The sequence below is a fragment of the Seriola aureovittata genome, chromosome 5 (genome assembly GCF_021018895.1).
Source record: "Seriola aureovittata isolate HTS-2021-v1 ecotype China chromosome 5, ASM2101889v1, whole genome shotgun sequence".
Taxonomy (NCBI): domain Eukaryota; kingdom Metazoa; phylum Chordata; class Actinopteri; order Carangiformes; family Carangidae; genus Seriola; species Seriola aureovittata.
In genome coordinates this window covers 14,536,056-14,553,208 of record NC_079368.1, presented here as the reverse complement: position 1 = coordinate 14,553,208, position 17,153 = coordinate 14,536,056, and the positions used below count along the sequence as shown (strand labels likewise).

The 17,153-nt window shown below is 46.4% G+C and overlaps 1 protein-coding gene across 1 annotated transcript in view; it reads right to left on the bottom strand.

The window, feature by feature from the left end:
- Positions 1–17,153, bottom strand: part of fam222aa (family with sequence similarity 222 member Aa) — a 50,747-nt gene that overhangs the window by 9,350 nt on the left and 24,244 nt on the right. The window contains exon 2 of the mRNA XM_056376943.1: positions 14,842–14,984. Coding sequence (XP_056232918.1) covers positions 14,842–14,938 — 97 coding nt within the window. The 5' untranslated portion in view covers positions 14,939–14,984. The remainder of the gene's footprint in view (positions 1–14,841; positions 14,985–17,153) is intronic.

The window sequence follows — 17,153 nt, the reverse complement described above, 5'->3', positions numbered from 1 at the left end:
GCATTTTTTCTGATCTTCTTTACATGAAGGCAAAAAAAAAACATCTTTGATCATCACATGGTCTAAATGAGGGAAGATACGTGGCTTTCAGGCATATCAAGGGCCTGTGCCCTGCCGCCCCTACAAGCCCCCAGCTGCAATATGCCCATCATTCCACCTAATTACTGCCACATGAGAAAAAAAAACTATAAAAACAGCCAGGAAATTCATTAAAGGGTGGCTAATTCTATTCCTTCTCACTGACTGAGTCCATATTTTCCATGCCTGAGCCTGCATTTCTTCTGAGAGAGAGGAGGGAGCCCTCTCCCTCCGTCTTTTCCCAGCTTGGCCCTTGTTTGTCAATAGGCAGAGCCTTTGGCACACCAACCTGGCATCAAAGGGTTTCACACTTCACAGGCCACAGGGATTAGAGGCCTTTCAGGCCTACAAAACCCATCTCAGCTCCACAAAGGCTTCCGGTTATTAGAACCCACAGGCATAAAGGAAGAAGAGGAGGAGGAGGAGGCAAATGAGCATCTGGATGCTTCTGATTCCAGCTTCTTCTTTAAAAAGTTCCATGGTATAAATTTTATAGCAAAGTTGATTACAGTAAGTATGGCCACAAACTGGGGCGTAATTTCACTCTCATACACACTCTGTGTGTTTGATGTGCAGGGTCTCAACATCTCTCTCCTCCAGAGCAGTAAGTCTATAAGGGAGGACATGGAGGTTAAAGGAGAGAGTCTCTTTTTAGGCTGACGCTCTGTGACTTATTGGTTTAGGCTGCAGTAGATCATAGCTATGAGCAACAGCATACAGATGGTGCTGGCTGATAAACACCCTCTGAGGCAGCCAGTACTGCCCCGTTGTGTGAGCCCTCACCTCCTCATAAGGTAGGGGGTTTCCTGCACCTGTGAAAACTCTCCAGCGTGGATCATGCATGCAAACGCAATGCATGAAAACAGAAAAAAGGCACAAACATACACATACACTAGTACACACACACACACACGCACACGCACACACACACACGCACACAAACCTGCATCTGCAGTTGTGTGTCTCATTTGCCATCAGTGGAGCATGTTGTTATCCTCTGCTCAGCGCTCTCTCATGAAATGTAGGGCAGGGACAACAACAGGTGCCTGTGCGGGCGACAGCCTGCAATGCCTCCTGGGCTAAATGCTTCACACTCGCTTCATTTCGACATGCGACAGCCTTGTAAGGATTAATTATTTCCCCTGGGGATGGAAGAATATGCTTTTTCCCTTCCTAAGAGCAGGAGGCTATGTGCACTCACAAGCACATGAAACAACTTATAGTAAATGAACAGGGGAACCTGGGCTAGCACTGCTTTTGCAATAAGCAAGAAAAAACTTTCACATGAAAGGAATGTAAACAAACAAAATATGATTGAACTGCACTGGAGATGAGATAAAAGCTCAGGCAAACACATGCATTAGTTCTGAGAGATCACGCGCCAGGGAGCGGAGATGGCAGGGAGGCAATTAATGGGCTGACCTTCGTCCTTAATCACCCAGTGCCTGGCACACAATGCCCATGTGTCAGAGCAGCACATCTCTAAATGCCATCCCTCATTAGCACGATGCACGCAGTGAGAGAGGCTATCTGTGCAGTGTTACACTCTCCAGCGGTCAGACAGAGATAGCAAGGCTGGGATAGGATAACATGGCAGCACCGAGCCGGACTGAGCTGCAGTAGGCCATGATATGATCTAGAAATCCCATTTCACTTGGAGGATGGGCACTCTCCTTTCTCTCCATTTTTGATTGGCATGAAACTCCCCAAGCGCAACGTCCTTGGTGTACCCAGTTCTGTCACTGTGATTGCGTGTGTGCTTGTGTGTATGCACGCGTGTGTGTGTACATCTGTGTGCATTTGGTGAAGGGGGTACCCAATTCTGAACACTCAATTAACACTCCTTTAATTAGCCAGCAGTACATTTTGAATTCTGATGAACTAATTTTCTTGGTGTGAGGGTGGAGGAGGCCGGGGGGGGGCGTCTGGTAAAGATGAGGTCCACTGGGTACAAAACAGCAATAAAGAGGGAACTGGTTAGATTAGACTGTAAAAAATCCATTAAATTCTGTGCACTTCTTCCAAGTGAGAGGTCAAATTGTGTTGATCACAAGAAGCAAAGGCAGACACGGAGAGTATGAGAGCAGGGAGTTAGGTGAGGAGGGGGAGGCGGGGGGGGGGGGGGGGGGGGGGAGCGGAGAAAAAAAAAAAGAGAGGAGATAGAGAGTCAGAGGCTGTGTGAGAGTGCAGCACCAAATCCAGAAGACCATGAGAATGCTTTGCATTTTAATTAGAGGTTTAAATGAATAAGCAGAGGAAAAAGTCTGAGAGAACTGCCTAAAATGCCCATTTATTAGTGTTCCAAGTGTTCTCAAATTATGAGCAGGTTGGAGAAGTTTCTTCTTATTAGTGGAGAAAATGCTCCAACACATCAAAAAGCCCTCAGCGTTTTCTCACTCACTCCTGCAAGCCTGTATGCCTACTTACAGCACGCTTTGATCCCCTCTGACCATGTTCGTTGGTGAGCAGGAGGAAAAGAGCGCTTGTTTAGATGAAGGGAGAGAAGCGTTTGGTTGAACTGTAATTAAGTTTTCACAGAACAACGAGTGCATAATACACATAAACTTTGGCCAAACAAAGAGAGCAGTCTGTGATGAGGTTAGGGCAAACACCAGGCATTGAGATTACCAGAAAGATGAAAGACAGCAAGGGGTCAGCTTCGGTGCAACATCAACCGCACTCTCTCCGAGCCATTTCCTCTGAGAGCAACAGTCCCTGTTAAATGTGTGTGAGCCAAGAGACGTTAGCTGCTGAGCTCATCATGCAGCTATATGCTGGGTCTGATGGTATTTTTTTTTCTTTTTCCGAATTGCTTGCAACAAAGGATCTTAACAGGATTCAAAAATTGGGGATTCTTCAAGTATGTGACCTCTGGGCCAGCAAGACGCCTCTTTTTTCCACAGTCTCGTACCACATTCCACCACTAATGTACATTTTGCCCTTAACCTCAGTTAATCAAATTAATAATTCATGGATAAAGCAGTCTTCAAATCCTTTACGTCAGAATCCCTCAGCTTGGAAAAAGTCTGACCAGTCAAATGTGTTGCAGCCTAGATTCAACAGCATTGTTCCACGGAGGAACCCTTGACCTGTGGCTATTGTTTAGCTCTTAGCAGATAGGATCAGGGTCTATGACATACTCTCTCCACCTCCGTTAGCCTGCTGTAAAACGACGGGCAGGCGGGGTGGGGGGGTGGGGGGGAGCCAGAGGCAGCTTCGCGTCCTGAACAATACCTGCCTTGTGCTAATGGAGGTGTCATCTGGCACAGGGCTGATTAGTCAGCGATTACAGCCAGGCCTCAATTGCCGTGACAACTGCTGCAAACACAATGGGCCCTGATAGAGCCAGCTGTTTGGTCCTCTGCAATTAACCCTGCATCCCACTCGTCTCCGGCAGTGTGCTGCCTCTAATTGACTATTGGGCTCACAAAGCAGGGGCTGTCGGCCAGACCCCCTGGACATAGCCCCCCGCCCCTCTGCCGAGGTAGAGATGATAATAATAGAGGCGTCCTGTGGACTCGGCCGCCAGTCAATCAAAGCCTCAGTGCCCCACAGGAGCTTCCTGAGGAGAGACAGAGCAGAGGAAGCACATGTATGAGCCAGTGATCAACAGGGAAGAGCAGCCTTGCAGGGGGCAGACATGTTGAATATGCCCTCAGCCAGAGTGCTAATCAATTCAAGTGCACGTGAAGGGAAAGGGAACCCTGCTGCTTGCTTGATATCAGAAAAGCCATTTTTAGGAACACTCATCTTTTCTGTGCAACAACACAGGGAGGGGAAAAAAAATCAAGGAAATTATTTGTCAGGCCTTTGCTATCTATAATTGCAAAGATAAAAATCAAACTGCAATGATTTCTCAGAGGATAGAGCTGTCTGAATACACGGCTGCTTGTGTCATCATAATCATCAAACAAATGCATATTGTAAGACAGCTGAAAAGAAAATGTGCTCTTCACCTAACTCCTCTCTGTCTTTCTAAATTCTTCATGTTTATTATTGATCAGCTGACATCTAAATCAAAAAATGTATCTTGCTATACAAATAAACCTTAATCAGGTCATATTCCATAGTCACATATAGTTACTTTTAAATCAAACATCAAACACTAAATAGAAAGAAAATTATGCATTTAATTGAATGAATCACTATGTAAATAAAAGCAGTAGTTGGACAACATTTTTCAACAGGGGGTGCCATACTGCAACCACATATTGGGCTTTTAACCTGCCAACATGTTTCACAAATAGCAAAGAGGATAATGAGAATGTTAAAGCAATCTGCACACTGATCCTTCACAGGCACGCAGACATGGCACAATGTCAAAAATGGATTTAATCATTAAAAGAGATTTAAAAAAAAAAAAAAAAAAAAAAAAACCTTGGACGAAACTCCTAAATCTAATCTTTCATTTCATTAAAGCCAATCTCATCTAAGATTTAATCTCTCTATTTCCTACACAAGCAGATAGAAGGAATACCAAACTGAGAGCCTAATTTTGGCTTCCTCCTCACACGGGCTGCAGCATGAGGTCATTTAGTGAGCCTGCAGTGAGGCAGTACACGTGTGCGGTTAATACGGTACACCGAAACAGACATAAGGTCCACAGGTACAGATGACACTGGGAAGGAGCAGAAGAAAAACAAGATCTGTCTATTAATATTATAATTCTTTTACAGTCTCACATATGTGTATAATGTGACGGTGGACAATGTGTCCAATCAAAACTGCTAATTAGGTTCAAATTATAAAAGGTTTCCACCTAAGAAAAGTGAAATATTATACCACCAGAGCACTGTCATGTTTACATTTTCTCGTTAGAATTTATCTCTAAAGCCAGATGTTACTGAATCAGCCATGAAAATTAATTAGCTGGTTTGATGTGGCAACCTCATGCTCCTTCCAGACAGACCTGGCTTTTATGGGCTGTAGGGGAAATTACTGAGAATTGATTGATCCTGAAGGACTCCTCTGTACACATGGCCTGGCAGACAGACACACACACACAGAGACACACACAGAGACACACACACACAGAGACACACACACACACACACACACACCCTGCAAACAACGACTGAATCAGACATTTTAAACCTCCAGATGAACCTGACATCCTTTCTCTTTAGTAGCTACAACATCAATAACCGTTAATTGTCAAAACAGATAAATCTAAATAAGCTGCGCACATGTTCTTTATTTCTCATTCTAAAAAGCAGGTGAATGAACATGATATACACTTAAAATCAGGTAGAGTCAAAAGGACAAATCTCAACCATCTCTGTTCTCTGACCTCTAAAATCCACCACTCGCTGAAACAACAGTCGCACCCTCTGACCTATAAAGCACTGAAATTACAAACGGTTGAATTTCCCCTACACATCTCTTGATCTTTTTGCTGCTTTCTCTCTTTTTCCATCCTCTTTTTCCCCCCCTCTATTTATCTCTTTGTGCTCCTCCTTTGCTCTTTGCTCCCCCTCTCTGTCTCTTCATCCCCCTCTCTGTCTCCTCCGTCTCCCTCTCTGAGTAAGTGAGTTTCATCTGGGGTGCTTGCCGGGCGAAATTACCTCAGGGTGAACACTTTATTATCTGTAGTCAAAGCGTCACCACAAATACCATTCTACACACACAAGTGTCACTTTCCATTTGTCTGCACTCTGGCTGCATTAGCAGAGCCTAGCCGGCCCAGAGCCTCGTCTCAAACACGCCCGGCAGAAGAAAACTAACAGCGTGGGAAAGCACTCGTCCTGCATTCCTGCCCCATTAACACCACTGGCACCACCAGAGCAGACCTACTGCCTCTCTGGGGAATCAAAAACATTATCATCAGCACTACCCTTTGTGAAGATGGCTTATGAAAAAACAAAAAGAGAAAGATGTTGAGGCACACATCTTACAGCCTTTAGTTCTCTGTCATGCATGCTATGATAGACAACTAAACCTAGGATCCCCCTTTCATTCAAATCACTGCACGTGTTCATTACTGACAATCTAGCTGAGCGTCCAGCAGAAACAACATCAGTGGGCCGTTTATGTCCTCTTTGAGCCACAAAGGAATGTGGGCCAGCAGTAGCCATGTCAGGCCTTCTGTGGGACACCCGTGCACCAAACAAACACAGAAACTGGGGCAACATGTTTACCTCACACTACACGCTGCACTACATAAACAAAACGGCCAAACAAAAAGAACCAGCTCCATGTTTGTTCCCATGGCAGCCACCCCCCCACCCTCCCAAAAAAGGGCATTTCAATAGAAAAATATCGACGCTAAAAATTTCACACTGTGAACAGAGCCCCCTCACAGCCACGACCTCATTCTGGAGCTCTTTCCGTTTGCAATAATTTATGGGCCTGGATGGGCAACATAATAGATTATAAATGGAGAAAAATAACTATATTCATCACAGAACTGCTCACTGTTTAATAATCAAGTCTGGCTAAAGGGTTTAGTGGAGTGGACGCTTTCTGTATAGATGAGGGGACCGAGGCTCTGGTTTGTGGGCTGCCTGTGATGAGCCAGGCCTCAGGCCTGCCTGGGCCACCCTCATTGTGCATACAGCATGGTCTAGAAAGCAGAGCTTTATCAGCAAATACCCCGAGTCAGCACAAGCAGTGGGGTGGTTATGCGTTGCGACTGGCACACCAGCCGATATTGTCATGTGCGATTAGGCCTGTGCTCATGAGCCTGTGAACTCATTCCTATGGCATCAAAGTCAGCCCCACCCCCTACTCTCCTCCATTTATATCCCTGCCTCCACGCTGCCCTCTCATCTTTCTCTAGGTTTTTCCATCTTACATTCAGCCCCACCACTTTACAATATATCTTCAATGGAGCTTGTGACTAGCTGTGCTCTAGTGCAAACAGATACAGAGTGAAAAAATAACAACAGGTTAGACTGGTTTGATTTTCAAAACAAATCTCTGCAGCTTAGTTAACTCCATCCAGAAGGGTCATCCACAAGTTAGAGCTAGCCGGTGCACCAAGGAGCGGCCGGTGCCAGGGTTGTTTTGTCTCGGTGAACCTCTGCAGATGACAAGGCTGATAGACAGGAATAAAGCGAGTCCCACAGAAGAAAGAAAGATAAACTGTGAGGCGAGTTATGGGGAAACATCACGAAAAGGAAACAGAGATTAAACCATTCAGTGTTGAGGCAGAGAGCAATGCAGGACACAGAGCCAAGAAAGAAACACAACGAGCTAAAATCCTGACCTGAAAGATTTATGTCAAGCCCCCCCTCCTGTCCTGTCTTTAAGAGAATATGCCGCGCTGTGACAATATTTTCTTACATGTACAGCTAAGAGCCAGCAGCATTCACAGTCATGCACAAACTCAAATGGACACAGTAACAACACAAACACACACACAGGTTTAGAGTAAAGGACCCCAGAGGTAGAGATTGTGAGTGCATACAGAGATAAGAAAAGGAACCAGAGCAGAGAGCAGAGAGGGAGGGAAAAAAGGGGAGAGAGTGGGAGAGAGAGGGAGAGATGAGGGGAGGCTGGAGGCGCCTGGGCAGGCCTGTCAGACTGGAGGAAGTGCTGGTGCACAGGCCTGCAGGTAAATGGAAGAAGAAAGGCGCCTGCAGGCTGCCTGAGGCAAGCCTGGGCCCTTCTGTTCTATCATTTAGGAGACAAGTCCTCCACTGATTCCCAATTAATATTTAACACTGCACAGACAACAAGGCACTCCGCTGCAGTACACATGCCAACGAGAGGAGAGGAGAGGAGAGGAGAGGAGAGGAGAGGAGAGGAGAGGAGAGGAGAGGAGAGGAGAGGAGAGGACAGCAGAGGAGAGGAGGAGAGGAGGAGAGGAGGAGAGGAGGAGAGGAGAGGACAGCAGAGGAGAGGAGGGGAGAGGAGAAGAGAGGAGAGGAGAGGACAGCAGAGGAGAGGAGGAGAGGAGGAGAGGAGAGGAGAGGAGGAGAGGAGAGGAGAGGAGAGGAGAGGAGAGGAGGAGAGGAGAGGAGAGGAGGAGAGGAGAGAGGAGGAGAGGAGAGGAGAGGAGAGGAGAGGAGAGGAGAAGAGGAGAGGAGGAGAGGAGAGGAGAGGAGGAGAGGAGAAGAGAGGAGAGGAGAGGACAGCAGAGGAGAGGAGGAGAGGAGAGGAGAGGACAGCAGAGGAGAGGAGGAGAGGAGAGGAGAGGAGAGGAGAGGAGAGGAGAGGAGAGGAGAGGAGGAGAGGAGAGGAGTATAAAGTGATACATACATGGGTAAATCTTCAGAAAGATGAAAAGCTGTTTTGAAAGATTTAATGTCTGTGGAGTTTTGGAGGCAATGTTTTAATTCAAGTATTCCTTAAAGGTGAAACCTGTATTTTTTATATATAATATACTATAATTTATCTATCTATTGGACTGTGGTGAAACATCGAAAACAGTACATTTATTGTGTGGATCTGCTCTCCAGATTTTATCACTGAGAGGTGTTTGGGGTTTGTTGGGTCACACCTCGCTGGCAGACAGAGCCAACACACTGTTTTATCACTTCATTAAGAAATACTTTTCCTTTCATGTTACCTAGTAGGTCAAAAACATTTTCACTGCCTAGCAACAACAGAAAGGTAAAAGCAACTTTACAAATTAGGCTTTTGATGCTCCATGATGACGCTTACAGATACAGGCGTTGCCTCTAGGGCTAGGGGAAGTGAAAAACTGGCTGTTAGAAATCTGTTCAAAGGCCTTGAGGTCGAGAGAAAATGAAGGTTTAGAGTTGGAACTGGCATTAAGAGGTCAGCAAAAAAAGCACGCCCTGGCCCTAAACCTAAAACTCACCATTTCTGTAACCTAAAATGACGGTGCATCCAATGCATGTGAAGATGAGAATGAGCCGGAAGAGCAAACCACAGAAACTGTAGTTAAATGTCCCACTGGAGCAATGATTTCAACATTGCACTGTGGTCAGCTTCCTCTGCCAAACCCTCTACACTATTAGAGTAGACTGCAAAACCACAGCCAGGGATGGTTTCAAAATTTGGTGCAAGTTCATGACTGATTTGGACCAAAACCTCAAACTCTACTGCTGTCGGCTCTTTGGTTTTAATTTGTTCACACATAACTTCTTAAGCATTTTCCCAGCATAACGGCTCTCCTTACAGAGGATTCCTAGAAACGAACACACTGATCAATATTTACCTTCTGTGAATTTCAATCACGACTGAGAGGTTAAAATGTGTGAGCCAGTTTACTAAAGTCGACAATAACAGGGACGGATATGGAAGATGTAATTTATGAAACAAAAAAAAAACTGTAGGTAAGGTTGTAACCCTCTATGACCGGAAAAGGAAAAAAGGCTGAACTTTCTTTTCTCTTTTTGTATACTTATAAAACAATATAATAACATTATATAGTATTTCTTTAGCATGTATATAGAGAGATAAACTAAACATTTGGATCCATACTTTTAAATGTGCTGTAGCGCCCTGATGATTTGAATGAACTGACAGGCCAGAAATAGAGATATCAAAGGCTGGAAATCTTCACTCCGGCAACCTGTCCTCCCACTTACACACTTTGTGAGTCCAAATTTTGGACCATGGCGCCCTTTTTCTTTTGAGTTTTATAATGAAGATCTCACTCAAAAACTCCTGCTAGGAGTGTGCAACACCTCCTCACTGCCTCTCTTGGTCAGTCTGTGGTGGGCTCAGCTCTGAGATGGCACAGGCTGCGTGTCATTTCCTGTGGGACAGCAAGGGACTGCGGACACTCTCTGTACCCTCGCTCACATCCCCCATCCCACCCCCAGTCTCTGGCAGGCGAAGACAGAGGGTTTCGATGCCTTGCACCTGGGACGCCCAAATGCCAGCTCAGAGGCTTTGGAACCAGGAACCTGTTTTTCAACCCAAATCCTGCTGTGACCAAAACTAAAGCAGAGCCCCTCTTCCTCAAGCTCACCTCCCAAGGCAATAAGATTGTTTCACCCCCCGTGCTCACAGCAGAAGGCAGAGGGCAGAGGGAAGGCATGGCACTGTGGGATGCCACCAGCCGGAAATGATCCTCTGTGTGCCAGCGCTGAGACGCCAACATGACAGAAGAGGCTGTAGTATGCATGAGGTAAGACTAGTACAACCAATATCACACGGCCGTCTCTCTGAAATACACTGCAACTCTTTTACTACTCTGGATTTTGCAATATAGCAATGTGATGAAAGTGTGAATGATATATTTCATGTGGCTATGCAAACCCAGCAAGCTCCAAAATGAGATTGCATAAGTAGACATCCGCAAGGAGGTATGGGGGCCATAGATAGCTGTCAATCACCTTTCACCATGAAAAATACCTCATGACCTCTGCTTCCCTGCTGCAGACTGTGGAATAATGACAATCTCTGTGGGCACTCTGTGGAATTCCAAATGGGAGTTAGAAACGAGGTAGTTCAATCAGTGGGAAAAGGTCAAGTGCATGCAGATTCTCTCTCCCTCGCTCCTTCTCCATTCCCTTTCCCCCAGTTCCACTTTATGCCCCCCACCTCCAGGGTACTGAGGCAATCAGGGTAAAGGTTGTTATTTCTGCTGCTGCTCGCAACCTCTTTTAAATATTCAACTGAAAACACCCCCCCCCCCCCCCCCCCCCCCCCCCCGCCCCAAATAACAACCATTGGAGTTTCGTGCTGCAATTTGATATTGCCAGCTAATTCAGCTGTAATGTCTCTCACCGCCTCAGACAACAGTGGCAGAGAGGTGGCTGGAGGTCATTACCTGAGCATATTACCTCTCGCTGGTGGTGGAGCTTAGGAAGAGAGGCTGCTAAAAGCAAAGCAAACTAATGGCCCTGGCAACTCCGCCTGCAGAGGCACAGGGCTATTAGGAAAACTACAATCCCCAGGTGAACCTCCATGTCATGTCCTGAGGCTGTGTGTGACAAGGCCAGGTTGTCTCTGTCGATCAAGCTCTAAGAGGGCTGAACCAGGCCTGACATAGCATGAACCTGGGATATCAGGCCTTCTGGGAACTTCTCATCTACACCTGGCTGATTGGCACCTCGGGCCTCCTGGGTGGTGTCACAGAGGGTTAAGGCTGCAGGTGTTCTCATGTATGTGTGTGTGCATGCGTGCATGTCTCTGCTACAAGGCAGATTTGGGGACAAATTCTCAACTACACACCAGTTGACTGAGGACATTTAAGTGGGAACAAAAAAGATTTCCCAAGTTTGATTTCACCGCAATTGCATTAATCATGATGTGAAATAGTTTCTGTCTTAATTAGGGTCACTGAGAGGCCACCAAAAGTATGTGAAATCACTGTGGGTGTGTGTGTGTAAGAGTTACAGTCAGGCACTGCTGGGGTTACAGACATGAGGGAATGCCCAGCTTTAGCCCAAAGTCTGATCCAATCACAGGACAAATATGGGAGTGGCAGTGAGCTGTGTGGTTTACTAAGGCAGAACCTGCAGTGGGTCTGGATAAAGAACACCCAGTGTGACAATGGCAATCTTAGAAAATGTCACGCTGGCACAAATGTAACTGCTAAGTAATGAATAAACAAATGAAAACCTGCTGAAACCTGAAATCTTATATTATTTTGGAAAATAGCCAGGTAGAAATATCCCCATCAACCAGTCAACTGAGGGATTCTGGACCAGTTATTCTTTAGCTGACATGTGGCAAAGTAATTGCTGTCTGGGCCGGGGAGGAGGGAGGGTAGTGGTGGGCGCTGCTGGGCCTCCTGTCCAGCCATCTCAGTGTTACTCATCACTGGACTGGTGCACCTCCCTCTCCCCTCCAGGGGCAGGGCTGTTACGCTCACCCCTGCTCCCCGGACCTCCAGACACACAGCCGAGAACGGCGACCAAGGAAAGAGATGGGTAGCGAGGGAGGTCGCCGCTGGCCGAGGGTGGCCAGGGTCAGTGGCATCCATTCACCCCTATCCCCCTGCAGGGCCTTTCTCTCTCATCTGTCTGGATGGGTGCCCTCTCTCTGGGGCACGACACGATGAGAGGCCCTGGCTCCGCTGCCGTTTCTGCCTTTCATGTCTCCATCTAGGGCAGTGGTAGAGAGACGTGGCGGGGAGGACGAAGGAGGGGGCAAGCTACAAATGTCACCCATAAGGGGGGATTTAATTAAAAATGACAGGGGCTGGCGCTGGAGAGTGCAGCCACATATGCGCGGAATTTGGGCGCACTGAAAGCAAGTGCCTATGATTTATAATTCAAGTAATGCTCTGCACTCCTTTTAATTCTACGGCCAAAGAAAAAAATATCAAAAGGCCGCCCCTGTGAGGCTAATCCAATATGATATTTTTAAGGGCAGGCGGTCAATGGCTTTTTGAAAAGCCAGCTTCTCTGTCTCCCTTTCTGCTTCTCTCTCTCCTTTCCACTTGTCTGTCTTTCCCCATCTCCCTCTGCCGCTCCCTCCTTTCCCTCCCCGCTCTACAGTACCTCACCCCACCCCACCCCCCCCAGAGCCCAGACACAGAGTGGGCTGTGATAATGGAAACATCCCGCTCTCCGCCTCCCGTTTCTCCCGCTAAGCTCTGTGCGCTTGGGGGAAATTGATTGTCTGGCGAGCCGATCTGAACGCTTCCAGCTGATGGTAGAGCCAGTTAAGTCCTTTTTTATTGAGGGTATGAGGGATTTTTAATGGGAGTCGCATCAATGAACTGTGCAGCCACTCGGAATCTGCATGCAGGGGCTTTTTCTAAAACCCTCCTCGCCCTCTCATCCCAACTGCTCTGCCACCCCAGTCCTCATACACACACAAACACACACACAAACACACACACACACACACACACACACACACCCACAAACACACACACACACACACACACACACACACACAACTTTTGTGTAAAGGACAGCACATGCAAATTATACAGCTCACCTCTAACTCACTCACAGGTAAATCCCCCTCCTGTGCTCTCACTCACTCTGTCTCTTTGAGGGGTGAATTCTGGTATTCATCCTCCTGTGGAGAACCCAGGTCACCTTACCCACAACCCCCTTCCATGTTGGCACAAACTGAGCCATGAACAATCAATCATGGGGACCTGCTCAGCATGGTGACCTGAGTGTGCCCACCTCTGCAGCCAGACCCACTGTCTGCCTTTCTGCACCCCTTCTGGGCCTTGACGAACAATTGCCTTATTGAGGCCAAGAGCTGCACACTGGTGGAAATCCAACACTTGCTCCCCCCCTCCCCCTCCAAGGACAGAAAGGAGGCTATTATGTTCAAACATCCTCATTATGAACCTTAAGTCAGTCGCTGTGGTAGTCTTTCAATCAAAGGGTTTAACAGGTGGAGAGGGAGAGGGAGAGAGAGGGAGAGTCAGACAGAGAGGGTCAGTAAGAGGGAGGGCAAAGGGAAGACTGGAGACTGTTCTTTTTATCTATTGATTTGAGTCCTGACTCCCACCGGCTGCCCCTCAATAAAGGACCCTGAGAGGAAGTGGGCTAATCCTGCGAAATTGGAAGGAGGGAATCGATTAAGACAACTGTTGAGGACTCCCTCCGTTTCTCTGCCTTCCTCTCCATCTTTACCTTCTCTAATTCTATTTTGCACAGTTTCTCTTTGTCTTCCCATTCACCTCACCTCTCTCTGAATCCCCATTAGTGAGCCCATTTGAATCCCACTCAGCTGAAGAGCTGCCCCTTTCCAGATGCCCCCATGGGTCTGTTTATCCCTGTAGTTCCCTCTCTGCTTCACACACACCTTTACAGCTCCATAAGGAACATCGAAACAGACCGGCAAAAACAACTGCAGATCTGAGGACGGGGGTAGCACCCAGTCACCTTGCTGTTTCTGACTCTCCTCTCCTCTGTAGGAGGCGATTGGAGTGTGATGTTGAGCTGAGAAGTAGCTAATTGGCCGGTGAGAAGCTCAGAAAAAATGCAGGCACTGTTTCATTTCTTCACCCAGAGCCAATCAAAGTCTCTTTAAAGCTTTTCACTGGGCTGGTTACAGGTCTGATACAATGTCCCACTGATGAAGAAGCACAGTGCTATTCCCAGTAAGCCTCTCTAAGCTGAGGTAAAAATTGCTAGGTTAGTGCTCCCCTGCTCTCCATCCGCCAGTCCTTTTAATCGGCTTGAGGTAGCTCATAGGCCTGCCATGTAAACAAAGGCCACTAAAGACTTGAGGAGCATTCAATAAGGAGGAAAGACCTTTCTTCCTCTCGTCAGAAAACAGACTCTCACTGTAAAAGGCTTATCCAAAAGCTTCAGCAAAATTAAAGAGAAATTCACCTTCCAGACTCCTGAGTGCTGCGGCACTCTAATCCCAAACTGGTTTGAACTAGTTTTGCCAGCTCTGTAACAGTTTTCAACCCTGGCCCATCTCTGTCCCTTTACACCATTTTGTGAGTGGACAGAGGGTGGTGCTCGGGGAGCAAACAGAGCAGCTGTCATGCTTTACAGGCGGCCGGCACAGCCTGGGCCAGACACTGTAAATGTTTACAGACCCTCAGGGTCACCCGGGGCCAGCGAGGCACGTTAAACACTGTCTGCTCAGCCCTGTTGCCACGACTGCACAATCAGCACAGCTAAACAGCCCCCCTCTCAATGAGTAGCCAAACAACATGGCTATCCAAGGTCTAAGTGCAGAGCGAATAAAACTGTTTAGAATTCCTCAGAGTATCAGGGGAACAGTGACAAACACAAACCGGAAAGTCTATTCTCCTTCAGTTATTCACAGTCAGGGTTAACTACCCATTTCCATCATTCACCACAACCAACAGATTAAATACAAATGACAAACACAAGCCTCTCTCATTCCTTAGCTTTAAGCGAGCTGAACTCCTGACCTCCATTGCTCCCCGTCACTTTGTTCACTTACATTTCCGTCCAAGGGCTTGCGGTGGCTCCAGGGTCTTGCTGGCACACACCGGGTGCTGGGGTGGAGGGTTTTGCCTCCTCTGCAGACAGGCCAGCATGGCGAGGTGGGCACAGTACTACAGCCGGGGGAGTTCTGCGGCCAACCTGCAGCAGAAAAAGAGCAAGAAACAGAGAAAGAGAGGGACGTTGAGTGAGCTAAGCGGGATGATTCGAGGTCAAAGCTCCATGGCCGTGTCCGGTAAGCCGGCAGGAGCTGGCTCTGGGCTAGATAGGCTAGGTTTCTCACCCAGGATTTAATTGGGAAAGCATGCCTACAGCTGCCTGCCTCTCAGCTCTGTGTGCTGAATGATAAACACACACCTGCACTGGGGCAGCACGGTTGACACGGGTTCAGAGCACAGCCCAGGCCAGTCACTCCGCAGCTTCAAACAGCACATCCACACAGCCATTCAACCACATCTCCTGTCTATGAAACCGTCCTCAAAACAAACACACAGGCACACACAGAAAGTAGCAACACTCAGGCACATTCAGACACATTCCTTCCAGGGCAGTGTGTATGTGGTGATTGATGGCATTATCTATGGACAGCAAAAAAAAAATGGTAATGCTGAGAAAACAGCAGTCTGTCTGCTACAACTTAACATGCAACAGCTCTGGGGGACTGTCAGGAAAGGCCTGGGGGATGGAGCGGTGTCTGCATGTATGTGTAGCTGTGTGTTCAACTGTATGGCTGCATGTGTGTGTGTGTGTGTGTGTGTGTGTGTGTGAGCAAATGCGATGGATTGGGAGGGGGAGACTGCCAACCGTACATCAGGGCTAGTGACGGCACTAATCAATCTCCCTCTAGGCCATAAATCTCCAACTCTACACTCCCCCTTTTCCCCACAGCCACCTTCACTCAGGAACAGGGAGGCAGTTGCTGCCAGTTTCCTCTCAAAAAGCCCATCACAGCCCCAGTGGAAACACAGGACACAGTTATAAATATATATCTATATCTATATACAGTATATATATATATATATATATATATATATATATATATAAGAAAACCCACAGCTCCCACACTAAGAACCCTCAACAATCGAGTAGCATGGAGGGTATCATTCGTCAGCAACATACCAATGTCACATAGCACAATGATGACTGATTACAAAGTCTTCTACTTGGATTATGTGCCAGATGAGAACAGCTAAAGCAAACCATTTAGGTCCAGAAAGTGTTTTTATATGATAAGGATCGAGATTCACTCCACTGTAGTTCACTTAGCGGATATTGTTTGGTTTCCAGGAAACGTGTGCTGTTACTGTACTATGTATAACACTGCCGGAGCCCACTCTCACCTCAAATGCATGGCTGTCTCTGTATAAAGCATTGTTTTTGAGTCTCTCATCCAAAATGCATCGATATGAAACACTATCGTTTCCATCTGGGCCTCCTCCCATATTAAAACAAAGAACAGAGGCAAATATTTCATCTATGCTGTCAACGCCAGCGTCTCCTGCCATCATGCGTGGCAGATTATTGAAAAATGATTTCTCATGCGCCTGTCACAGGCTTGTCCCCTGTTATTTATTTTCTCAGTGAATCACTAAATGAACATTTAGCCACCTGCCATCAGTCCATTACTTAGTTTTATAGATTATCATTTTAATATGAAAGAAAGCAATTACAATGATTACGAGATGAATTAATGGCAGTTCATAAAGTGCCAGCTCCTGTTGTCGCTCATTTAAGGAATAAAGAAAAATATAGATCACCCTTGAAAAACATCCAAATATTAAACCACTAATATAAGCATTCAATCACAACAACCTTTGCAAATGACAAAATGTTCCTACAATATCGACCAAGGTGGAAAACCATGATTTAAAAGTACGATTAGTTAAAAGTTACAATTAAAATTATATTTATGTGCAGTTTCATTGCTGAAAATGAATTGGAGTGTATCAAAGAACCAAGTTGATAGTTATTTGTCATACATTTAATTTACTGCCTTCTTTTAAGACCATGTTAAATCATCTGACCTTGAACAATGAATCTTATGGAAATTGAAAACAATACAGTTTTTGGTTTGAGAGGAACAGTTAGATTGTTGTCAAATTTCTTCCCATGAAATCAAATCCTGCGCCGATTAAATATGTTCATTCATAGTACCATTTAAAATGTAATTTAAATCAGTTTTCATTAATAGCTATATGTGTCTACACTTTAACAGTGACAGATTTCACAGATCCCAACTTTTGAAAACAGAGCTCAGAGCAGCAGAAAAACTGAAGAAAAACCTGTTAAAAAAAGAAATGGGGGGAAGGA